The sequence below is a fragment of the Botryllus schlosseri genome, chromosome 3, assembly GCF_051294905.1.
Source record: "Botryllus schlosseri isolate E-star chromosome 3, Bs_hap1, whole genome shotgun sequence".
NCBI lineage: Eukaryota > Metazoa > Chordata > Ascidiacea > Stolidobranchia > Styelidae > Botryllus > Botryllus schlosseri.
The window spans coordinates 19,345,700-19,371,604 of record NC_137238.1 but is presented as its reverse complement, the minus strand read 5'-3'; the positions used below and the strand labels follow the sequence as shown (position 1 = coordinate 19,371,604).

General features: G+C 39.7%; 4 protein-coding genes across 5 annotated transcripts; all 4 read right to left on the bottom strand.

The window, feature by feature from the left end:
- Positions 1–835: 835 nt before the first annotated feature.
- Positions 836–7,178, bottom strand: LOC145435965 (kelch-like protein 20). Its single transcript, XM_080313246.1, has 3 exons — positions 6,010–7,178; positions 2,918–4,426; positions 836–2,570 (listed from the first exon to the last, which is right to left on the bottom strand). The coding sequence occupies exons 2-3, from the start codon at positions 3,745–3,747 to the stop codon at positions 2,153–2,155; spliced, it is 1,248 nt and encodes a 415-aa protein (XP_080169372.1). The 5' UTR covers positions 3,748–4,426; positions 6,010–7,178; the 3' UTR covers positions 836–2,152.
- Positions 7,179–10,066: 2,888 nt separating this feature from the next.
- Positions 10,067–13,196, bottom strand: LOC145435946 (uncharacterized). Its single transcript, XM_080313222.1, has 2 exons — positions 12,400–13,196; positions 10,067–11,490 (listed from the first exon to the last, which is right to left on the bottom strand). The coding sequence occupies exons 1-2, from the start codon at positions 13,194–13,196 to the stop codon at positions 10,674–10,676; spliced, it is 1,614 nt and encodes a 537-aa protein (XP_080169348.1). The 3' UTR covers positions 10,067–10,673.
- A 36-nt stretch (positions 13,197–13,232) lies between these two features.
- Positions 13,233–21,006, bottom strand: LOC145435948 (kelch-like protein 21). 2 transcript variants are annotated; one of them, XM_080313226.1, is made up of 3 exons: positions 20,615–21,006; positions 15,922–16,763; positions 13,233–14,852 (listed from the first exon to the last, which is right to left on the bottom strand). In XM_080313226.1, the coding sequence occupies exons 2-3, from the start codon at positions 16,701–16,703 to the stop codon at positions 14,234–14,236; spliced, it is 1,401 nt and encodes a 466-aa protein (XP_080169352.1). In that variant the 5' UTR covers positions 16,704–16,763; positions 20,615–21,006; the 3' UTR covers positions 13,233–14,233. The 2 variants fall into 2 exon arrangements, with proteins under 2 accessions (XP_080169352.1, XP_080169351.1); XM_080313225.1 differs by lacking the exon at positions 20,615–21,006 and having other exon boundaries at positions 15,922–17,055.
- Positions 21,007–21,916: 910 nt separating this feature from the next.
- Positions 21,917–25,890, bottom strand: LOC145435951 (kelch-like protein 21). The gene is made up of 2 exons (XM_080313229.1): positions 23,684–25,890; positions 21,917–23,224 (listed from the first exon to the last, which is right to left on the bottom strand). Exons 1-2 carry the CDS (start codon positions 24,463–24,465, stop codon positions 22,660–22,662), a joined length of 1,347 nt encoding a protein of 448 aa, XP_080169355.1. The 5' UTR covers positions 24,466–25,890; the 3' UTR covers positions 21,917–22,659.
- Between the last annotated feature and the right edge of the window lie 15 nt (positions 25,891–25,905).

The window sequence follows — 25,905 nt, the reverse complement described above, 5'->3', positions numbered from 1 at the left end:
CCTATCTAACGAAGCTTGAAGGGCGAGTGTTTCGCACATAGCAATATCTGCAAGTGTGACATTAACCTGGAGGCCATAGGAAAGACCGCTGTTTCAACTCACATTGATCCCCAAAACACAAGACGTGTGTCATGATGATTAATTTGAGCCATTCGATGAATAATTTTTCCACAAGTCGATTAGCACCAATGACCACAGACTACAAGGCAGCTGCTGCAGAGGGTACCTGGGCACTCCATACTGTCAAACACCAGCAATCATTCTTCACCAACGACTGCACATCGCAATTGGTCAAAGCAATATTCCCCGATTTCAACATTGCAAATAAGTGCTGACGAAGTGCTGTTTCGGCCCTGAGTAAAGCTAAACCTAGACCTAAGCTGTCGTGAGATCCATGAAGCACTTTCTGATATCAAGGAGTTGCTGGAGCAGTTTGTTTCTGGTGAAAAGTATGGAATGTGATATGCCACAGGTCGTATAAATACAAAGTACGTACAAAAACGATTTTTCATGCTAATCTAATTTTTCGACTGTCCTTATTTTTTGGGTCCATGACGATGGCAACCCTGTACATATAATTCAATTCAGAACCAGGCTGTAGCGATCATCAAGTCTGCTACAGCCAGAAAGGATGGCTGTAATATGAAACTTAAAATAAAATATAACACATTCGCAAAGAAAAAAATGTATTATAACATGTTCGCAATGTATCTACAATTGAGTGTTATGATTGATAGTGTGTGTGTCAGCTCAAATCACTCTCACAAGTACAGTTGATTATATATCAATTTGGTGATATTCAGAGAATATTGCATCACTCTTGTATAAGCACACTTGTAACCAATTCATTAGGAATTGATTAATTGAATTGGTGAGGAACATATTTTCAGATTATCAAATATATGTGCAGAAAACATTCATGTGATAAGTCAGTATATACACATCATAGTGATCTTAGTTTTATTTTGGGACTTCTCACCTGGAGATCAGCGACAGCGGCTTATCTGCCAACACTCTAGTTATCATATGTTACAATATGAAAAATGCTCGGCAGAATTTTAGAGTGAAAAAAGCGGCAAAGTTGAAGATCATTAAAGACAGATAATCTTGACTAGAGCATCAACGTTTATTGGTTCACCGATATTATCGGGTCAATATCACACTTCGGTATTAGCAATTATGGCAAACAAATTTGAAATTCGAGTTTCAATATATTGTTCGGGATATTTTGGCTGTATTTGTATTTAAAATATTACTTCTTTTGTGCTAACTATGCCCGTCGGCAACGTTAGATAGCACAGCACCGTACTGACGTGAAGTTTTAAGAACGTGGTTGCTAAACGGTGTCGCCTATTTTGTCTCTATATTGCATTCTTGTGGATCACGGCCACAATTTGAAAAGTAGCCCGCGACCCGTTTTGAGTTGGTGACCCCTGGTGACCCCATGTTTTTAATACTGTTAGGTCGGCACAATTTTGTGTTGATACCAGGACCGAAACAGCAGAGTCATCCCCAAAAAACGATGGTCTCGCCCCCACAAGGTGATCAACGCAACATCTGGCGAACTCCCTCCCTTTCTCCCTTTCTCCTACGGTGCATATTGTCACTTTACATTTCAAGCAACATCAACAAAAATAGACTCCTTCCGCAGATACAATTTCAGTCATGACATATACGAGTTGCATAGAAGCTTGAAGCATACAGCTTTGGCGAGCTGAGAATGTTTGCCACCTAGAAAAAGATATGGGGAAATGGCAGTTGGCAACCTTTTAAAACTCGGACCAAAATACAATTCCGGACATTTTGGCATATTTTAGCACTTCCTCCCGGATGCAGTTTAAACACTAAATTCCGGACATGTCCAGGAAAATTCAGACTTATGGCAACCCTATCCTAATAGTAACATGAGTACTGTAGAAATATCACAAAATTTAAGGAAGCGAAGAATGAATATGTTTTAATAGAATACTGCAGTGGATACTACCACTACTATTATCAGCAATAATTACCACTACCATCACTATGATTAGGAATGTACATTTCAAAAACATAGGTTGATGCACTTGATAATATTAATAACTACAAAATGTTACAAACATACTATTTTCTGAGTATATTTACACAATTGTTGGAGTCGGGTGTGTTCAAAGTTTCAGTAGTCAGAATCAGAGGAGTCGCTGATACAGTAATTCACCTCCACAACCCCGGTATCTTCACCAGATCCACCGGGTGAACAATATAGATCCTGGGGAAATGATCCACTTGGCGTACCTCTACCTCTACCTCTGCCTCTGCCTCTACCACTCGGAATATTTGGTGACGGAATTGGGAGGTGATATGAACTTCGCGTACCTCTAGGAGATGCACTCGGAAAACGTGCTGTTGGCAAACTTGGGTCGTTAAATAAGCGGGCAGGTGGGTCGAAAAGTAAAAGTGAGTCGAAAACTAAAGGTGGGGACTGATTCATAAGTTGGTGCCGAGGTTTACGTGGCTGTTGTGTGTTTCTCACATATGGGGATCCTGGCCTGGAAGGCTTATCTTCAACTTTCATATCATCTCCTGTATTCCCGCTATTTAACAAACAAAGAGAATGGATTAGACCAGGAATGATAAAACTTTTCGGCTCAAGGGCTGTATTCTACATCTGAGTCCATTCGTGGGCCGCAACATATCAAATTCATATTATTAGCTAAAACATAATATTATTATTTAATTATATAGTGAACTAGGAAATATGACGACAATATATATGTACAGTATACGCAAAACAGACCAAACATTGATTAGTTGATAACAATCATGCGTCAGAAACACTGACAAGATCAAATATTAAGTTGATCGTCCTCAATAACCAATTAGGGATGAAACTCGGTTGTGCCGATTCTCAGAAGAGGATTGAAATTTTAATCCAACTTACCTATTCATAGAAATTGGTGTGGGTTCCTGACTGGTTGCTCCTTCGTTAGTTTTGATCTTTTTTTCCAAATTCTCGATCAGGTGAATATTGAGGAACTTGTATATCATCAAGTCATTGCTCACAACTGGGTTGGTTTTGAGAAGATTTATCAAAAACGTGGACGAGACTGTTTCCAACTTGAAATGTCGAAGTGATTCGAGTAAATTGCTGTTCCTTTTGGGGTTTTTCTCACCCCACCGGAGATATATGGTCAGTTTTTCTTCTCCTGAATATTTGGAATCATCAGATAACAGAAAATCGTCAAGTCTGGACAGCGGCATATTTTCAAATTCGGGCTGATTAGCGATTTCCATGAGGTTTTCTTTGAAAAATTGCTGGCATGTCGTCGAGACATCTGCCAGTTCGTACATATCTGCGATATTTGCCGTCCAATAGTAATTTTCCACATTTATCGATTCCGATAGAATTTCCGCTGTGGCTGTTTTTACTCCATCCAATTGCAACATGATTCCTATATGTAGAAGTTCCTTCATCTTTCCATTCGGGATTTCAAATTCACCAGAGTAAATGAAGTCAATACAGTTCTTCACACATTCGGAATCCACATCTTTAAAGGTGATCACTCCGTCCCGACTCTCTTTGGTGTCATGCTCAAGCATGGCTCGGAAATACTCCGAGCCCGCACACAAAACATTTTTGTGGGCACGATAGACATCATTTCCAACTTTAATCATGAAATCACAATGATTACAGCCTTGCCGCATTCGGTGCAATTCCGACAGTATTTTCGCCGCATGTTCGGATACATTGACACGCACAGCCTGTGCCATCTTTAGAAATTATACGTAATATATTAATGATAATTCCAGCTGAGTCTGCAATGATTATTCATTAGGCAATCAGCCGAGAGATTGTAAGCGGGCGGAAACTACTTTAAAAACTTATCAAATGCTCTTGAAGATGCGCCTACTGAATGTGGCATAAATTACCACAAAATATATTCATCAAACGACATAGGAAAGGAAAAGTGCATATTTTAAAGAACGGTAAAATATTTGATATCAGCAACGACAGCAATAAATCATGGTAACAAGCTTAATGTTTGCTGACGCCGCCAGTGGGATAATCTTGTCACCATATGTTATTTTCAAGTCTCAATTGGGGAAGACATGATGGGAATTGAGATAGGGGATGGATAAGGTGGCATTAGCCTTCCTAAATAACCTAATTTAAAAAAAAAATATTTTTTTTGGGGGGGGGATTAGGTAAAAATCCTGCAATAGGCCAGACGTATACTATTTCTTTTCATTTTTACCTACTGCTCTCATCAAAGTGTAAAGACATACAAAAAGTTACATTATCCAAAGTCCCCCATATGCCGGGGTAACTTTGGACACAGATAATTCACAAAAATACAGTACTTAGGCCTATGTATGATCATGAAGATTTTGGATTACTTAATTCTAATCTTTGCTCCATAACCCCAGAAAAACACAAAACTTGCCACCCCTATATACTCTAGCCCAGAGGTCTCAAACTCAAATGTGCTCGCGGGCCAATTTCCTAATTTTTGATGACGCCGCGGGCCGCAACATCAATAATAGAGGTATTCAATGTATCATATCGTAGTAGGCATTATTTGACGGCACCTTGCAGACAGGCATTCCACAAACATCGTGAAAATGTAATTTACTATTATATTATTCACGCTTGGCACGAAAAAAATCACATTTTCAAATATATGAATAATATAGTTTTTATGCCGGGCATAATTTTTTAAAATAATGAGTTATAGACATCATGCGCGAGGACGCATGATGACATCGTCAAATCTGTCGGGTTATAATATTGCAGCTATAGTGGACCTTTGATGTGCCACAATTTTATGTAGTATATTTTAGAATTTACTAAAGATTGATCTGATATCAGAGCATGTAAGCGGTGTTGCCTAATCGGGGTTTTTGATATAGTCGTGATAAGTATGGGCTATTGTTGCTATTGTTGCTGTTATTGCCAAAGTCAAATTAAACCAGCGTTAGATTTTCTTCGATTAATATTTGAACAGATCAATGACAACGTAAATATAATCATTATTGTTCCATGTAATACCATTGTTTCGTAACTGTTTTAGCGATCGTACCCCTTGTGCTTTCAATAAGATTTCCCGTGCCCCTGTCTATTTTCAACACCATTTCTGATGGTACCTATATAAAAATCAGAAAGCCAATCCACATAAAATCGCGCGTAGCGCGAAGAATATTTTCCAGTTGAATAAATTGACCTAGAAAATATTTCACAGCATATAGGCCTATTTCCGCAATGCGTCTCGTTCCCCCTGATGGGGTGCTTCGTACCACGAAGGGGCTACGGACCCTTGGTTAAGAACCCCTGGAATAGAAATGACCAATCGCCGAAGAATCCATTGGTGTTACAGCTGTGGAGCGTACCACTACCTTACTCGCCACCGATAATAACATGGATAAAGAGGACAAACAACACCCAGGATGTAACCAATGAAACGTCACGGGGGCCACAGAATTCCAATGGTTTCCAGACAGACCTGATTCGATATCTATATACCCTACGCAACGCACACTACGGGCTTTTGATAAATTACTATTCCCCACGACAGTTTCATAGATAGTTGCGTCCGTAGGACGACCAAGTCACTATTCCGAGACGCAAGTCCTTCTCTGATTTGAACGTTTGGCCGGACTCAACTCGAGTCATTTTTAGTTTATCACCCAGTCAATGCAAAATCGAGTAATTTGACGAAAGGTCGCACCAAACAAAATCACAATTTTCAGTCACGAATCATCAACGGGTCATGTTTTATCATCATGAACCTGAAATGTGACGTAATAGCGATCTTCCATCGCATGGTAGATTTTAGAAGTGATGTGATTGTGAAGTTTGTTTATATTTCAGGTTTTTGTAGTATAGTTTTAGAGTTAACTTCAAGTTCTTAAATCTAAAAAGGATATATGACACTTGAATATATTGTCGAATACTTGAAATTACTAAATGCCTTCGCAGGCCGCACCAAATGTTCTGACGGGCCGCATGCGGCCCGCGAGCCGCGTGTTTGAGACCTCTGCTCTAGCCTTTACAAGATATAAAGCGAATTTGTCAAAAATTGTTCCCCGGTTTACGGTACTGTTGAATTTTTTACTGAAAATCAATACCACCAAGAGGCTTTACACAACATTTAGTAAGTTGATTGGAGATTAGCATAATTTGGGTTAAAAATTCATTCGTTTAACTGGATTTGGATTCAGAAATTTTCGGCATTTATAATTTTCACATTACTTTTGCGTAAATGTCAGTCACAACCGCAGTTGGTCTTGGATTCGGGAATGATTCGAAATTTATTTTAGATGTACTTCGGGCTTAGATAGAAATGTCAAATTCGCTCAGCCTGAGAAAATCGGACTTTGCTGACTAAATATGATTACAAACTATATACATGCATATTTAATGCTTTACACCCAGAGAGAGCATGCAATGAGCGAAATATTTGAAGGTGGAGTACTACAATTTTAGTATTAGACTAATCAGCAACCAAAAGGAATTATTATCCTGCCCAGAAGACAGTTTCAAAATTCGAAAAGAGTATATTATGATGATTTACCTACTCCAAATGCAGGAGAGAAATATTAGGAAATTGAAAAGCGCTTTAGCAGGATGGACTGGACACTCGGTAGACGCCCCGTTATCAAGTAATCATACATATGGGAAGTACTCCACTATGCATCATCAATATCAATATCAGTAAAAATTTCAGTGCTTGGTTACAAAATGCAGAAACGGCAAAGTCAATTTCCTCAAACCGATTAGTTTTATAATGGTATTTCTTGATAGCATTGAAGAATTTGCGTGAAATGACACCACATACGCCATCGCTGAGTACTGCTTCGTTTGGCAACACATAGAATTTCAAACCATCTCTCATAGCTTTCGGCATATCCGGTACGATGACTACGCCATGGTTATTGCTTATGCCGCCGGTATTGAGGGTTTCTCCCATGAAGCCAATTTTGAAATAAATGTAAATTGCTTTGTTCATGCATTTCAACGCATCTCGCTTTATGGCCGGCAGGCGTTTATGGTAGGGCAGGTGAACACCTAATGGAAATTCATGATGGTTCTCGATCAAACGCAGTCCTAAAGCTTCTGGCTCGATTATGAATGAATGAGACTCGGTCACACGAAGTTGAAAATTTTCAAAGATTGCGCATTTAATCTCAAAGCGGTTTTTAGGATCGTGTCAAGTTGTACTTAGAAATCAGGGGCTTCTGAAGATTTGCTCCACGAACACGTAACCCGCTGTGCTACCGGTATATTATAGTTGATCCTTTATAGCGGCAGTTGAGATCTTGCGGCCTTCTGTAACTTTGACCGGACGTGCTTCGTCCCTGGTTAGCTGAAAAACAGGCGGTGGCTGCTTGTTGCTTGCTTTGGACTACGGCATGTGATAGCATACTGGTTGCAACATGTGATTTCTTTTCGGCTTCAGATTTTGATGCCTTATTTCGCCTGTTGATAATAAAAGATGACAGGAATTGAATCTACATCCGTGGAAACTGTAAAGGCTGATCAAAATCAGGCTGGGCAAAATCGACTGCACGACCAATTCGGCTGGTAGTACTCGAATCGGAATCGAGTTTTTTTTTATGCTTCGACTCATTTACGTGAGCCGATGTTTCAAGTACCGATATTACACACGACACTCTATAATATATTACATTATATCATATTTCTTCCGACTGTGGTAACGTTTAAACCTCAGTACAAGACAGCATATCATTCAAATCATGGAGCACGAGGTTACCCACGTTCATAGACGCTGCAGTGACCTATTAAGGTCCATAAATTCAGGACAATTCATTATGAAGGAGAACTGGCATTATTTACTTTGCCGTAGTTTGAACGGTACATATTGTAACACCTCTTAAGTCTATTACAAGTTCTAAGGCATCGTGACCAGATATATTCTATGAATATGAAATGATTTTTGATGCTGAGATACAGCTAACTGATGTTTCGAGGCTCGACTGCGGTAAAGATGCATTAAAACTACATTTTTCGTTGATAAATCTTACTGGCGTGAAGGCGTATATTATTGTGACTCGAAGAAATCACGACACTCGAATCGTTAGGCACAGCCCCAGTAGTAATCATCCCCGATTGTCACACATACCTGTCATGATTAGCCGCGAATTGGACAACTTTTTCCTCAAAGAGATGATAGCTTGTATACCGTGGAGTCGTTCATGATAACCGGATGGGTTTCGAGAAGGTTTCTCAAAAACGTAGACGACACACGTTCCAGGCTGATTTGTTTGATAGAGTCCAGCAAAACGTTGTTTCCTATCGGATTTTTCTCTGTCCATATTCAAAATATCCATGAGTTTAGATAACGCCATACGTCAGGGTTTGTGATTTCGGGTTGGTTTGCGATTTCCATGAGATTGTCTTTGAAAAAACATTGGCGTTTCAATGACACATCCACTAGCTCGTAAGCCTACATGTCTGCGATATTTGTGGTCGAATGATAGTTTTCTACGTTAATCGATGTGACCAAACTTCAAGATATGATTTGCTTTACTCCGTCCAACTGCAGCATAATTCCAATGTCAAGCAGATCTCTAATCTTCCCATCAGGGACTTAAAATTCACCAGAGTAAATAAAATCGATGCACTTTTTCACACACTCAGCATCCGCATCTTCAAAAGTGATTTGCTCATCTCGGCGCTCATTCGTGTCGTGAGCCAACAAGACTCGAAAATACTCGGAGCCAGCTGCCAGAACATTTTTATGAGTGCCATACTCGTCATTTTCGACTTTGATCACGAAATCACAATGGTCATGGTGTTGCCTCATCCTGTGTAGTTCCGACAGGATTTTAGCGGCATGTTCTCCGACATTGACACCGGCACAATGCACCATCGCTTAAATTACAAGCAATGGTTTGTTTTCTAGACTAGTGATTCTGAAAAGAAAAGTATATACAATATGGCTGTTCACAAATTCGATATGGGTTGGATCAAAAACTCTTTTGAAACTGAATTTGGATGTAAAAATATTCAACATTTCCAATTTTCACATTACAGTACTTTTGACTAACTGTCATTTACAACCGGATTTGAAAATATAAAATCTGCTCAGCCTGATAAAATCGGAATATGCTGACAAAATATGGTTAAAAACTATAAACATGCATATTTTATTCCTTGTACCCAGATAAGGTATGGCGTGAGTGAAGTATTTTAAGGTGGAGTAAGCATACTGCAATATTCTTGCTATACGACTAATTCACAACCAAAAAGGCATCGTTATCCTGCCTAGAAAACAGTTCTAAAATTCGAAATAGGTAGTTATTTATTTTTAAACAGTTGATTTCGATGATATAACTTAACCAAATGTACAAGAACAATGTTATAACATCCAAAAGCATTTGATCTACCTTCTAAAATTGAAACAGTCAGTCTTGATCAGTCGAATGCCACTCCGCAGAGGCAAACTTAGTTAAGTAATCATACATATAAGAAATTCATTATCGACAATCTCAATTCATACCATGCATCAACAATCTCTGTAAATTTTAGTGCTTGGTTACACAATAAAGAAATTCAGTATATTTTGGAATCAATTAGTATCAAATGGAATGCAGACTACTGATTATAAAACTATAAGGTACATAGAAACATACAATATATACAAACACTAAAATAGTTGAAGAATGAAAGTGCTATTCACTGACAACATATGCCTTTTCATTGAAGATATGCGGGAATGTACCAGTCATGAGCATGGAGTTGGATTAACTAGTATTGCAAGTATTGCAAGAAGTTTCAGAAGCACTTTAACTGAATACATATGATACGAAACTAATTAGGGATTTGGACAGGAAGATATTAAATCAACTCTTTTCAGGTTTAGACTGATATATCTTCCATAATAGTTATGAAGCTGCAATTGAGTGTTATAATGGTTGATAGTGTGTCGGTTTAAATCGCTCTCACAAGTACAGTTGATTAGGCCTATATATTATCTTGGTGAGATTCAGAGAACATGGCATAAGACACACTGGTCTGTTAAATTGCAATTCTTTGTACAGGCCTGTTCCACATACCGTAAATATCAGAATATTGTGTTTTATACAAATATCGGTTTCTCTAATCTAGAGTAAAGCAGGAAGAACCGCAATTTCGAAAATAAAAATCTTGCCAGTAATGAGACGCAGAAGCCAACCCATTCACTAGGAATCACTAAGAATAGATTAAATAAATTGGCGTGGAAAATAATCATGTGATAAGTCAGCATATGCATATTTCAGTGATCTTCGCAATATTTTGGCCCTTCTCGACTGGAGATCAGCAACAGCGGCTTATCTGCCGACACTCCAGTTATAATATGTTACAATATGAGAAGCGCTTGGCAGAATTTGAAAGTGAAAAAGCTGCAAATTTGAAGATCATTGCAGGCAAATAATATTGACAGGAGTCCGAACGTTTATTGGCTCACTGATAATATAGAGTCAATATCACACTTTGAAAGCAATATCGGTATTAGCAATTAGGCAAAAAAATTTCGGCAATTACTGTGACACCACAAAATGACAGTAGGGAGTTGGAGCTGTTCAAATATATGCTCTCAAAGTTTTGAAAACGCGCCTTGAGCCAGATATTATATTTTTGGTATATTGGCTTAATATATTGGTTGGGTGCTACTCGTGACGTATGACGGACAAAGCTATGCTTGAAACACAAAGTCAATTTCCTCGAACCGATTCGTTTTAGAGTCATACTTCTTGATAGCTTTGAAGTACTTTGGAGAAACGACACCACACACGCCATCACTGAGTACGGCTTCGTTCTGGGACAAATAAAACTTCAAGCCGTCTCTCATGGCTTTTGGCATGTCGATAACGATGACTATGTCACAGGTGTCCCGCATGCCACTGGTCACGCACGTTTCGCCGATAAGGCCAATGGCGAAATGAATGTAAGCTCTTTTCATGCATTTCAATCCGTCTCTTTTTATGGCGCGTAGGTGTTGTAGGTATGTCCCATGGACAACCACAGGATATTCGTGAGGGTCCTCGATTAAACGCAGTCCAAAAGCTTCCGGTTCGATTTTGAACGAATGACCTTGCGTTGCACGTATTCTGAAGTTAACGCCAACCGCGCCTTCAATTTCAAAGCGGTTTTTACCGTCATCCATTGCGATATCGTAAACTCCACGCTCTGTCAAGTTGAACTTTCGAAATTGAGGACTTCTCAAGATTTGCTTCACAAACGCGTAACCCGCTGCATCTACCGGGATACTGCGTGGCTTCTTATGTCTGAGCAGGGTCACTAGCGCTTTTGAGAAGGCGATATTCGATCCACTGTCGCGGCTCTCAAGATCTCGCGGCCTTTCGTAACACCGACTGGACGTGCTTCGACCCTGGTTTGGTGCAAATCCGGTGGCGATTGCTTGCTGCTCGTATTTGACTATGGCATGTGATAGCGTTCCGTTTGCATCGAATGATTTCTCTACCACTTCCGATTTTGATGCCATGTTTTGCCTGTTAATCATAAAGGACAAGATTTTAATTTATGTGCGCTTAGACTGCTAAGGCTGATCAAAATCATGTTGGTAGGGTGCCAGACCGATTACATTATTTAATATCAATGAGGAGGCTCGGGAATAATGATTTCAGTACTCAAATACTAAAATTCAATTATCACTTTTGATGATTTGAGTCTAGTATTGAGACTTAATGTTTTTGAGTACTGATATGGTATGGCCTGAATTTTATTCTGAACGAATATGTTGATAGGAAAATTTCTTACGACCGAGGGAGCCTTTGAACCTCAATATGCAGCCCTATAATATTCAAAGCACAATTCTACTACCCACATAGATAAAACCGATATGCGTAGTTGTGACCGAACTGCAGTGACCAACTGATGTCAGTAATTTAAAAATAAGTCAGGATCAAGTATAACTGGCATCATTTACTTTGTGGTAGTTGAAACGTACATATTTGAGCATTTCCAAGTCTATCCCCACTTCAATACTCTACACTCGGAATAGGATATACTTTTTGAGGGCTGGGCTGGGCAAAATCAAGTAACTGGGTGGTTTGATTACGAATCGAGTATTAAGCTTCAAGTCTAGTCGCGCATTCGAGCATATTATGATGTAGTATTGTTTCAAGAAGTTCAAATATACATTTATGCACTATAAGGAGCAAGGTTACATGTAATCCAAAATAATTTTTCATTTCCGTTTTGTGAAGCTTTATGACAAGAGATGCTATTCCCGTGAGTATTTGTATCATTGAAACTATATTTTTCATTGATTATTCTTGGAATGACGGCATATATTTTCGTTATTCGAGAAACCACTGTCACCACTAGAATCTTTACCCAGCCCATACTTGAGTACTCAAATCGTTGCGGACGGCCATAGTAGTCACACATACACATACCTGTCATGAATAGGCGTGACCATAACGGCTTTTTCCTCAAGCAGATGATCACTTATCAGCTTGTATATCATGAAGTCGTTGCTGATGACCGGGTTGGTTTTGAGAAGATTTCTCAAAAACGGAGACGGTATTTTCACCAGATCGAGTCGTTTGATCGCGTTGAGCAAGGCATCGTTTTCTTTCGGATTATTCTCGGCCCACTTCAACAGTATGGTCAGTTTCTCTTCTTCCGAATATTCCAAGTCATCCGTTTTTAAAATATCAACGAGTTCGGATATCGCCATATTTCCGAATTCTGGCTGGTTCGCGATTTCCGTAAGATTCTCTATGAAAAAACGTTGGCATTTCGATGACACGTCATGCAGCTCATACATATCAGCGATACTTGTCGTCGAATGATAATTTTCTGCGTTAATCGATTCGGCCAATATTCCAGATATGACTTGTTTTACTCCCTCCAACTGCAGCATGATTCCGATGTGAAGCAGGTCTTTAATCTTCCCGTCCGGTATTTCAAATTCTCCGGAGTAAATGAAATCGATACAGTTTTTCACACAGCCGGAATCCACATCTTTAAAAGTGATTTGACCATCTTGGCTTTCTTTAGTGTCGTGAGCTAACATGGCTCGAAAATATTCTGAGCCCGCAGCCATTACATTTTTGTGAGTGTGGTACTCGTCATTCTCGACTTTGATCACGAAATCACATTGGTCGTGATGTTGTCTCATCATGCGTAACTCCGACAGCATTTTTGTAGCATGTTCCTCGACATTGACACAGGCAGCGCGCACCATCATTTAAAATTACACGGGATAGTTTGAGTTCTAGTCACACTGGAAAGAAATGTATTCACACAGTTATAAAAATTGACATTGCATTTGTAAAGAAACTGGGTTAATAAGGACATAGCAATTCTTCATGCTTACTGGCAGTACTTTGTACCTTCTAATATCATCACGAGCCTTAGCAGCAATAGGCAGCCAGTTACAAAGTATGGTAACAAGTATGGTATCATGGTATCAAGACAACTTTAAGGGCAATGATATGAAATGTAGTAATAAGATAGGCTGGATAAAGTACATTGACACGAGGGATAACAAACAGTGTGTTGAAAGTAACCTGCAATAGAACTCAACATTTCAACATGCACATAACTCCTGACTTATTCATGACAGTGTTGATGATGGTTAAAAAAACAGTGCTGAATATTGCCTCTAAAAATACACCAAATTGTCGAAACTTATCAGCAAAAAAATCACTGAGTAGCATTGGTAACCACAGCACTGCAAGTTCAGAAATTAATATCTGCGACATTGCTATCGACTACGGGGCAATAAGCACAGTAGGCCAAGTGTTTAATAATGTTGTCTTCAATTATGATTGAAAGAAATACCAGCCAAACTGCAAAGTAGGCTACAGGCAAAAACTTCAAATCCTTACTCAGCAGAAATGAGCATTCAGATAGCATGATCAATTGATCAAGCGATGTACAAAATATCCAAACATCAAAGCAGCTAAATGCATCGATCTAAAAAATGAAGCATTACCAAAAAATGCTACCGCCAGTAACCACGGTGAGCTTTGAGGTGTAAAAGTCATCGGCATTGAGCGTTAAATCCTGCTAGTAGCTGTCAATCAGAATTCGGCATGCCGGAACTTGCCCAGATTGGAAGTGAATCCATACCATTCTATTTGCAGCTCGAGCCCCATTTATCATGCCAAGTCAGACAATCCTGCTAGCATCAAGGAGTGATTCGCATGACTGGGGAAGGCATAACTGGAAAATCAAATCAAAACCTTGTCCACGGGAGCTATAACCCATGCCAGGCCTCAGTCATCTCAGGCCTACCGGACACACTTTCTGTGACTCTGAGTTCGAATCCGATCCATCCTCGTTCATGTTATCGCTTTGCGAATCAGGATGACCACAGGTCGCTTGAATCTTAAAATTACCGAACTCGCCCTTGATTGCAAAGCAACTACCTTTGTCATTCTTCACCAAATCATAGACATCCTTTTCTGACAAGGAAAATCTTTGGAATCTTCGGTGTTTCAGGATATCTTTCACATAAGCAAATCCTTCGTGATCGATCGCAATATCATCAGGCGTTTTATTTACCAGTAGATTCGTCAGGGCTTCCGTAAGAGCTTTGTTCGGGCAGTTTTCATTTAATCTTGCAACTTTTGGCGTGTTACACTTTTGAGCATATGACCATTGACGCTTAAAAGGTATCGCAACAGTGACGAGTCTGTTATTCTCGGAAAGCACATCCCGTTTAGGGACATGCAACCGATGGTGCAAGGTTTGGATATTCGGTATTACAGGTAAAGCAAAATTGTTTAATTGTTCTTCCTTTATGACGACTGCATGCGATTGTGCCTTGTTTTCATTGCATGTATTCCCAACGTCAGATGAGTTCCCTTGATCTAGTGACTTCATCTCTTTGTCACTCCTGTTTATTGAAAAACAATGATGGATTTGGTTGATATTTTTATGTCTCAGAAATATGTAAGTGGGCATATCGAATGCTTAGTTTCATCTGGCAAGGCGCTGTACCTACTGACCTTATGTGACTCGCAAATGGGTAGAAACTAGAAAAGGCTCTGAAGTTATACCACCAACCAGGGCTTTTGATACATAGCTGTAACATGGAGCAGTGCATTTTGAATGTAGCCAAGGCAGCGGCTCTTAATGAAATTCTACTGAAGCTGGGGCCAGTTGTGTAAGAAATAGATCCTGCCCTAATGTGTTTCATAAGATGCTATGCTACTCCTACTCCTGCTATTTCTACTATCGGCAAAATTGAAATTATTCATCAACAACCATTCTCAAAATTAGGAATTGTACCCACTCTGCCACTGCTGGGGATGTGACAGCAGAGCATCGCTATTGAGCTGGAACTATTTTTTCATAAAAGAATGCTCTGGAGCTCGAGGAATTTATCATATTCGCCTGCTACAAAGCCTTGCCATTAACAGACTGTTGGAAATAACCTGGTGTTAATTTGAGTTTTTTTCCAGCTTCGATTAATATTAATAAACTTTTGTAACACATTTTTTTCAATACAATATCCACTGTATAATAATATTTATCAACTCGAAGACTTTTCGGGTGCCTCTATTCAAGAGTTAACGGCACTCTAAAAGGATTTAAACAGATTTAAAAGCAAAACCAAAAAGGCAAAGTATGACGCAACAATCAAAATCACAAACCATGAAATTTGTTTAAATCCCTTTAGTGTGCCGTTAACTCTTGAAAAGAGGCACCCGAAAAGTCTTCGAGTTAATAAATATTATTATACAATGGATATTGTATTGAAAGCTATACTCAAGTTCTGTACCACGAGCCAGCTATTTTTGTAACACAGTTAACGGCGGCATTACTGTTCTCGCATAATAAAGGGTGAAAGTTTTGAACTATCAGAATACACAGACTCATTCAAAGAACTTGGATGTAAAAAAATCTTGGACAATCTCTGTTCAAGGTGTAGAACATTGCTCTGAGAAGATTGTTGCACTCACCTGCCGCATGCAATAGCTTCGGTGACTTTCTCTGGAGTTTCGAGAAGGTGATTGCTTATCAGCTTGTAAATAGCTAAATTCTTACTGACAATCGGGTGGGATTTAAGGAGATTTCTCAAAAACAATGGAGGCACGCAGTCCAACCGGATTTGTTGAATCTGATTAAGCAAAGCACATGTAACTAGCGGATTTTTCTCAGCCCACTTGAGTAGTATGATCAGCTTGTCGTGTTCGGTAAATTTCCCCCCTTCCGTCATAAGACGAATGACTTCCACAATTGACATCCTTAGGAACTGGGGACGGTTTGCGATCTCGATGAGATTTTCTTTGATAAAGCTTTGACATTTCACAGTCACTTCTTCCAACCTGTAATGGTCTGCCATAGTACTCGTCAAGAAGTAGTTTTCCACAGTCAACGATTTGGCCAAAATTCCGGCAATGATTTGCTTTACCCCTTCCATCTGCAGCTTATCTACGATCTCCAGAATGATTGAAATCTTACCATCCGGGATTTCTAATTCGCCCGAATAAATAAAATCAATGCAGTTCTTGATGCATTCAGAGTCACCATTTTTAAAAGAAAGCGAAGGAAAGTGACTTTTCTTTGCCAACATGCCTCGTATGAACGCTGATCCCGACGCCATCACGTTTCTGTGAGTGTGATACACATCATTTTCGACTTTGATCAGAAAGTCACAACCAACACGATCTCGCTGCATTCTGTGTAGTTCCGATAGCATTTGAACAGCATGCTCTTCCGCGTTGACACGCACGCGCACCATCGCGTAAATTACGCCTAACGCCTTGATTACTAGGGAATCTGAATGGGAAAGATTTTCAAACTTATAAAGACGGCCAGTAAAAACAAACTAGGGTAAAAGTGAAGGCTCTGTACAAAGAAGTTGGCAGTGCAGTATCTGTAGGTTATATGTCTACAGTGGCGGTCAAAGCATTCCTACTTAAGTAGAAGTGGAAGTAACGCCGTAAACTTATACTTAATTACTAGTGAAAGCAATAGTGTAATTTCAAACACATGTCAAAGGTACTCGAAGTAGCCTAGAAGTAGAAAATATACGTCCGAAAAGTACTGGAGTTGTTTCAAAATTAGATTTGTTCAACAACCGCCTAAGTTTAGCAGCCAATAAGTAGTGAACACTATCAGAAGTACAGGGTGCCTCTTAGCGACGGATTCAAAATCAACGATTACACTAAAAACAGGTTCAATTTCACATATATATTTAGTTACCATGATACAGGAGCCAATGTTCCAAGTTGTTATGACGGTTTCGATATTTAAAAGTGATGCGAGCATATTCCAAAACTGCTTTTCACTCTACAAAAATTGAGCATTAACAAAGCTGGTCAATCTACTCCTTTGAGGCTTATCAATAAGTATGAGGACCACTTGAAGGAGAGTGATATGAAATGAACTCTGAGGGAAGCTAAATAATATACTTAGGCGCACAGGATACCGAATTGTGTCTTGCCATTAAACAGTAACAGTACTCAACATTTTAACATGCACCCAGTTCTAGACTACATTCAGGATAGGGTTGATGTTTCAAATACAGTTATGAATTTTATCCGTAGAAATGCTACAAATTGTTGCATCTTATCGGAATAAAAGATTTAAGTAGCATGGGATGAAAATTCAGAAATCAATATGCAGGGTTTCAATTACCATCTATCCGTAGGTTAATTATCTATAATTATCCACACATTTCAACAATGTCGAGAAATGGGATATTGATCGTTTTGACAAGAAGTAATTTCCTGAAAATGACACTGATTAATGTTATACAATATTCCTGACAGTCATGTCCATATGGTTGGCCACTTTCGTAACATCATCAGCTGCGTAACCATCACTGGTATATCTGAGGTTAATCTCAAGACATCAGGCATCAGCCATCTCAGGCCCACCGGGCACACTTTCCGTGACTCTGCAATCCTAATTCGATTGATCCTCGTCCACGCTACCAGATCCTGAATCGGCAGGATGACTACAGGTCGCTTGTATCTTAAAATTACCGACTTTGCCCTTGATTGCAAAGCGACTCTCAATGCCATTTGTCACCAAATCATAGACGTCTTTTTCTGACAGAGAAAATCTTCGTAATCTTCGGTGTTTCAGGATATCATCCACATAAGCAAATCCTTCGTGATCAATTGCAATATCGTCGGGTTTTTTATCAACCAGTAGATTCGTAAGGGCTTCTGTAAGAGCTATATTCGGGCAGTTTTCATTAGATCTTGCAACTTTTGCCGTGCTACACTTTCGAGCATATGACCTTAGACGCTTACAAGGTATCACAACAGTGACGAGAGGGTCATTCTCAGAAAGTACATTCCTTTTAGGGACATGTCGCTGATTGTGCGAGGTTTGAACATGGGGTTTTGCAGGTAAAGCAAGTGTCTAATTGTTCTTCCTTTATGACGACTGCATGTGAGTGTGTGTTGTTGTCATTGCATGTATTCCCAACGTCAGATGAGTTCCCTTGATCCGGTGACGTTGTTTCTTCGCCACTCCTGTTTATTGAATAACAACGATGGATTATTTGATATTTTTACGTTTAAAAATCATACAAGTGGGCAAAATTGAGTTTTCTTTTGGGCAGTAACTGCTATCCCTATTTGGGTAAAAACGCAAAGGAGTTCGAAGATGATGTCGGAAACCGGCGTTCTAAATAACTCTTGAATGGTATGTATGACAATTGAGGACAAGAAGTGCCTTCAAATAGAATTTTTTGCCATGATGAGAAGTTCTATTTCACACATATTAATTTATATATATATATACCGTAATTTTCCAAGTATAGTACGCCCCCATGTATAATACGCACCCTTAAAATGGCATGCAAATTCTGGGAAAAAGCCTGTACCCATGTATAGTACGCACCCTGCATTTGCAGTACACGAATAGCTGTGTTTCAGTATACTATGTCGACATGTTGTTCTGTTTTGCGATGTCACTGTTCCACAATCATGACATAACCATCGCTAATCATTATGCAATTAACGGCACTGTCTCTAAATGATGGTAGATAGCAGCCAAAGCCTGCGAGGCTGGTGACGCGATAGTTCAGGAAAGCGACACGAAATCTTGAGCATGAGGCCTATTACAGATGCGATGGCTAATCATCATACAATTAACGGCAATGTCTCTGAACGAAAGTAGATAGCAGCAAAGCCAGCAGGCCGGCGATGCGATAGTTTAGGCCAGCGACACGACATCATGAGCACAAGGCCTATTACAGATGCAATTGCCCAGGCCAACGGTTATGTCGTGCGCACCAGGTCTTTTAGAGACGCGACTGATTACACAAGCGATTATATCTTGCGCGCATGGCCTGTTGTATATGCGATTGTTCAGGCCTGTCTTTGACGCAATGAATTAGCGAGGATTGCGTGCCCTAATTTCGCTCGCGTACAAACGGAAAACTAACTCAGCAGGAGACCGCCTGTTGTGCTTCTCGTTAATTGGTAACACGCTTCTCGCTGATTGGCAGCGCGTAACACTGATAATACGAATTACTAGGCACGATGGCTGAAAGTGATTGGAAACAAACATGAAGAAAGGAGTGATTTCAAGTTTTTTATTGAGGGAGATATTTTTCAAGCGTGTTGTACCCATGTATAATACGCACCCCCAGATTTTAGGGCAAAAAATCGTGAAAATTTTGCGCATTATACATGGAAAATTACGGTATATATATATATAGGTCTACTACATTATATGACATGGTTCACAGAAGCATTCAACGCTATATCCACGCAATAAACGGTGATATGTGGAAACATGCGGAATATAACTTACAAGTACAAACAATTTCTTGGCATTTTTTCAAAGCAATAGATATCACCTGTAAGATTCATTTTCTTCAATGAGTTTTTCCGGAATCTCAAGAAGGTGATCGCTTATTAGCTTATAAGTCGCAAAATCGTTGCTAACAAAAGGGTGGGATTTAAGGAGATTTCTCAAAAACACCGGTGGCACAGAGTCCAACCTGATTCGCTGTATCTGTTCAGACAACTAATAAGTTTCCGGTGAGTTTTTCTCGGCGCACTTGAGAAGTACAACCAGCTTGTCGTGTCCGCTAAATTTTCCCCTTCTGTCAGCCAAATATTAATGATTTCCGCTATTGCCGTCCTGCCAAATTCAGGCCGGTTCGCGATCTCCATGAGATTTTCTTTTGCATTTCACCAAGACTTCTTTCAGCCCATACTAATCAGCCATCTTTCTCGTCGAGAAGTAGTTTTGTTACATTCAACGATTCGGCCAAAATCCCGGCTATGAGTAGTTTTACCCCGTCCACCTGCAGAATAGTACCAATCTTCAGAACGTTTTCAATCTTTCTGTCAGCGATTTCCAATTCGCCCGAATAAATGAAATCGATGCAGCTTTTCACACACTCTGAGTCCAGTTTTCCGAAATCTAGCCGCCAGGGTGTGCGGAGTTTCTTTGCCAACATGTCTCGGATGTATACCGATCTCGCCGACATTACTCTTCAATGACTGCAATATACATAATTTTTGACTTTGATCGATCAATCAACGATCTCATTGCATTCTGCACAGTTCCGATAACATGTTAATCGCATGCTCTTCCGCATTGCCACGCACGCACACCATTGTATAAATTACACCTAATACTTTGTTTACTAGGGATTCTGAATTGAGAAAGATTTGCAACCTTATAAAGTCAAGCAGTCAAAACAAAGCGAAGAAAAAGTGAAGGTTCTGTAGAAAGGCATTGGCAGCGCAGTATATGTAGGTCATTATCTACAGTAGTGGCAAAAGCAGTAAGTGTTGCTCCTCAAGTACCAGTATGGCCGAAAACTTCTACTCAATTACAATTGGAAGTAGCAATTTCAACATGTCATTTGTACTGCAAGTAGAAGTAGAGAATCAAGGTACAAAAAGCAGGCTACTGGAGTTGTTTCAAAAGTAGATTTTTTCAATGGCTGCATAATTTCAGCAGGTAATCGACAGTGGCCACTTTCAAAATGCAGATTGTATCGTCACGACTGATGTAGAATGACCAATCACACTACAAATAGGACCAATTTTCAAAAATATATTTAGTTATCAGATGTCATGACACTTTCAGTTTCAATCATGAAAGAGATGCAAGCACATCGAAAAACTTTGTTTTCCTTGATAAAACTTGAGCATTACCAAAGCTGGTAAATCTAGTCGTTAAGGCCAAATAAGGAATCAAGACAAGTTGAAGGTGGGTAATAAGAAATGTACTCATGAGAGAACCTAAATAATGCACTTGGGAGCAGAGGATATCCAATAGTATATTGCCAGTAGCCAGTAACAGTACTCAACACTTTAACACGCGTCCAGTCCCTGACTCCATTCAGGGTAGGGTTGATGTAGAAAGGCTACAAATTGTGGCAACTCATCAAAAATAAGCAAAAAAAAGATTGAGTAGCATAGGTATGAAAATCCAGAAAAAAAAATCCGGGACTTCATTACCATATAGGACTAGGTTGTGTTCAATTAAATGAAATGAACGAAATAGTCAAGCATGAAAGCAGCTGTAAGAAATTAGAAGTATAGTAAAAATGGTATGACCATGGCAAGCTTCGAGGAGACACAATCATCGGCATAAAATTTCAAATTGAGAGATTCAATCTTTCAATACATGAACCCCTGCAAGTTTGAAGTCACAAAGGCAAAATATGATTCCGAGGTAAATCATGCTAGAAGCCGCCAATCCGAAATATGAAACGAATCCTTGGTTTGTATTGCAACCGATTTATCAAGCAAATTTCAACTATCATACTAGAATTGATTCAATTTGATGATCACAAGCAATGTTCCCTCTAATTTATGAAGAGTCTGCGCACACTCACCAACTTACTGCGCAGACCCTTGAACAACAGTGCGTAACGACTAAAAAAAGATCATCACTTCGGATTTTTTGTGCGCAACTAAGATTTTCTGTGCGCAGAGACCTTGTAAGCACTACGCATTTGCGCACGTGCGCAGCTTAGAGGGAACATTGATCACAAGGTGGCGCTATGGTGGTGAACCAGGCGCAAACATTTTTATAGCTGGTCTTAAACAAAAGCTACTGCCGCACTGATTACATGGAATATACATTATAATCTGGTCAGGTCATAAAACTCTCCCTAAATCTGAACAATCGGAAATACACAATTTAATGACCTATTTTCCGTTGCCTCCTAGAGATGCTCAATCTTGTCACAATCAAGACGCGATGCAGCATTGTTGAGAACTCGGTCGATTTACAATTATAAGAGCAGCTTGTGAGAGGCTGCAATTCACTGACGAGACACAAGATTATAATTTATAGGCTACGTTCCAATACCGTGCAACAGTCTTTTAAGACCGATTTCAATGGATTTAGTGAAATTTTGTGTTTCGATCGCCAGCTATGAGATTACCAAGTGACCAGAAATTGCAAGGTTTATGCAGTCACGTGCTTTGCACCCACCCGTATGTAATTATTTATAATCAACGTTCATGTATACATTTCCACAATATTCGAGTAGTGGAAAATCGACCTTTTTGACGAGAAGTAATTTGCTGAAAATTACATTGCTTAATGATACACAATAGTCCTGGCAGTCATGTCCATATGATAGGCCAGTATGCCACATCGTCAGCTGCACAACCATCACTGGTATATCTGAGGTTTATCTCAAGACATCAGACGTCGGCCATCTCCGACCTACCGGGCATCCTTTACGTGACTCTGCAATCCTAATTCGATCCATCCTCTTCCACTCTACCAGTTTCTGAATAGGGAGGATGACCACAGATCGCTTGTATCTGAAAATTACCGACTTCGCCCTTGATTGCAAAGCGACTCTCAATGGTATTTGTCACCAAATCATAGATATCTTTTTCTGACAGAGAAAATCTTCGGAATCTTCGGTGTTTCAGGATATCATCCACATGAGCAAATCCTTCGTGATCGATTGCAATATCGTCGGGTGTTTTATTTACCAGTAGATTTGTAAGGGCTTCCGTAACAGCTTTATTCGGGCAGTTTGCATTTAATCTTCCAACTTTTACCTTGCTACACTTTCGAGAATATGGGCATCGACGCTTGACAGGTGTCGTGACATTTACGCATCTGTTATTCTCGGAAAGTACATTACTTTTAGTGACATGCAACGGTTGGTGCAACGTTTGAATATTCAGTATTGCAGGTAAAGCAAAAGTGTCTAATTGTTCTTTCTTTATAACGACTGCATGCAATTGTGCGTTGTTGTCGTTGCATGTATTCCCAACGTCAGACGAGTTCCCTTGATCTTGGCCACTCCTGTTTATTGAATTAACAATGATGAATTCGTTGATATTTTTACGTCTCATAATTACACAAGTGGGCAAAATCGAGTGTCGAGTTCCATTTTTCGCGGTGACTGATATCCCTATGTGATTAAAATACAGAAGAGCTCAAAGATTACTATACCAGAAACCGACATTCTAAAATAATCTTGTATGGTATGTTTGACAATTGAGGACAAGAAGTGACCGGAAACAGAATTGTGTGGCATGATGAAAAACTATTTTTTCTACAAATTTATATACATGTATGTGTATGTATATTAATATATGACATAGTGGACAGGAGCATTCTCCCCGAAATAAACAGTGATATGAGGGAACGGGCAGAATATACCGGCACATTCAAGGAACTTACAAGTATAAAGGATTGTTTGGCATTCTTTTTCACGGCAATATACATTGGTACAGTTAAAAAAAGATGTAGCACACTCACCTGTAGGATTCATTTTCTTCAATGAGTTTTTCCGAAAGCTCAAGAAGGTAATCACTTATTAGCTTATAAATCGCTAAATTGTTACTAACGATCGGGTGGGATTTTAGAAGATATCTCAAAAGCACCTGTGGCACGCAGTCCAACCGGACCTGTTGAATCTGGTCAAGCAAAGCATCAGTTACTAGCGGATTCTTCTCAGCCCACTTAAGTAGTACGATCAGCTTATCATGTTCGGTACACTTCCCCCCTTCCGTCATAAGACGAACAACTTTCACAAGTGACATCTTTCCGAATTGGGGACGGTTTACGATCTCGATAAGATTTTCTTCGAAGAAGCTTTGACATTTCACAGATACTTCTTTCAACCCGTACTGATCTGCCTTTGCTCTCGTCCAAAAGTAGTTTTCCGCATTCAACGATTCGGCCAAAATCCCGGCTATGATCTGCATTGCCCCGTCCATCTGCAGCTTAGCTACAATCTTCAGAATGATTGAAATCTTGTCGTCGGGGATTTCTAATTCGCCTGTATAAAAAAAATCAATACAGTTCTTGACGCACTCTGAGTCCGCATTTCCAAAGGAAAGCGACGGAAGGTGACTTTTGCTTGCCAACATGTCTCGAATGTAGGCTGATCCCGAGGCCATTACGTTTCTGTGAGTGTGATACACATCATTTTCAACTTTGATCATTAAGTCACAATCAACACGATCTTGTTGCATTCGGTGTAGTTCCGATAGCATTTTAACAGCATGCTCTTCCGCATTGACACGCACTCGGACCATCGTGTAAATTACACCTACCACCTTATTCACTAGGGATTCTGAAACGGGAAAGATTAACAAACTGGTAAAGGTGGGAATTAAAAACAAACAGAGGTAAAAGTGAAGGTTCTGTACAAAGGCATAGCCTGTGCATGCGCAGTATCTGTAGGTTAGGTTATCTATCTACATTGGCGGTCACAGTTGCTACTCAAGTACAAGTATAGCGGTATACTTCTACTTAACTACAAGTGAAAGAAGAAATTTGAAACACATATCAGAAAGTACATTAGGTAGAAGCAGAAAATATAGGTCGGAAAGGTAATGGTGTCGTTTCAAAAGCAGATTTGTTCAATGGCTGCATAATTTTAGCAGTTTATCGGCATTGGCCACTGTCAATATCGCGACTGATGCAAAATGACCAATGACACTACAAATAGGGCTAATTTTTAAAAATAAGTTTATACACCATGACACAAAGGCTCATTTCCCGGTTTCAATCGTAAAAGTGATGCACGCATACTAGGGTGGTCCTTGAAAAAACGAATTTTTGAAAGTTGTTAATCTCAAGGCATCATGCGTCAGCCATCTCAGGCCTACCGGGCACACTTTCTGTGACCCTGCAATCCTAATTCGATCCATTCTCGTCCACGCTACCAGTTTCTGAATCGGGAGGATGACCACAGGTCGCTTGTATCTGAAAATTGCCGACTTCGCCCTTGATTGCAAAGCGACGCTCAATGTTATTTATCACCAAATCAGAGACCTCTTTTTCTGACAAAGAAAATCTTCGGAATCTTCGGCGTTTCAGGATATCTTTCACATAAGCAAATCCTTCGTGATCGATTGCAATATCGTCGGGTGTTTTATTTACCAGTAGATTCATCAGGGCTTCCGTAAGAGCTTTATTCCGGCAGTTTTCATTACATCTTGCAACTTTTGCCGTGCTACACTTTTGAGCACATGACCCTCGACGTTTACAAGGTAACACATAAGTTTCTGGTGGCTTTTTCTCAGCCCACTCAAGTAGTAAAATCAGCTTGTCGTGTTCGGTAAACTTTCCCTCTTCCGTCAGCAAAAGATTAACGATTTCCGCTATTGCCATTCTTCCGAATTCGGGCCGATTCGCTATCTCCATAAGATTTTCTTTGAAAAAACATTTACATTTCACCGAGACTTCTTTCAGCCTGTAGCACAAAGTAGTTTTCCACATTCAATGACCCGTTTTACACCGTCCAGTTCCAATCTTCAGAACGTTCACAATCTTTCCGTCAGGGATTTCCAATTCGCCCGAATAAATGAGATCAATACAGCTCTTCACACACTGTACCTGTTTTTAAAAAGGAAGCTGCCAGAGTGTGTGACTTTTGCTTGCCAACATGTCTCGGATGTGCGCCGATCCGGCAGACATAAGACTTCTGTGAGTGCGATACACATCATTTTCTACTTTGATCAAACAGTCAG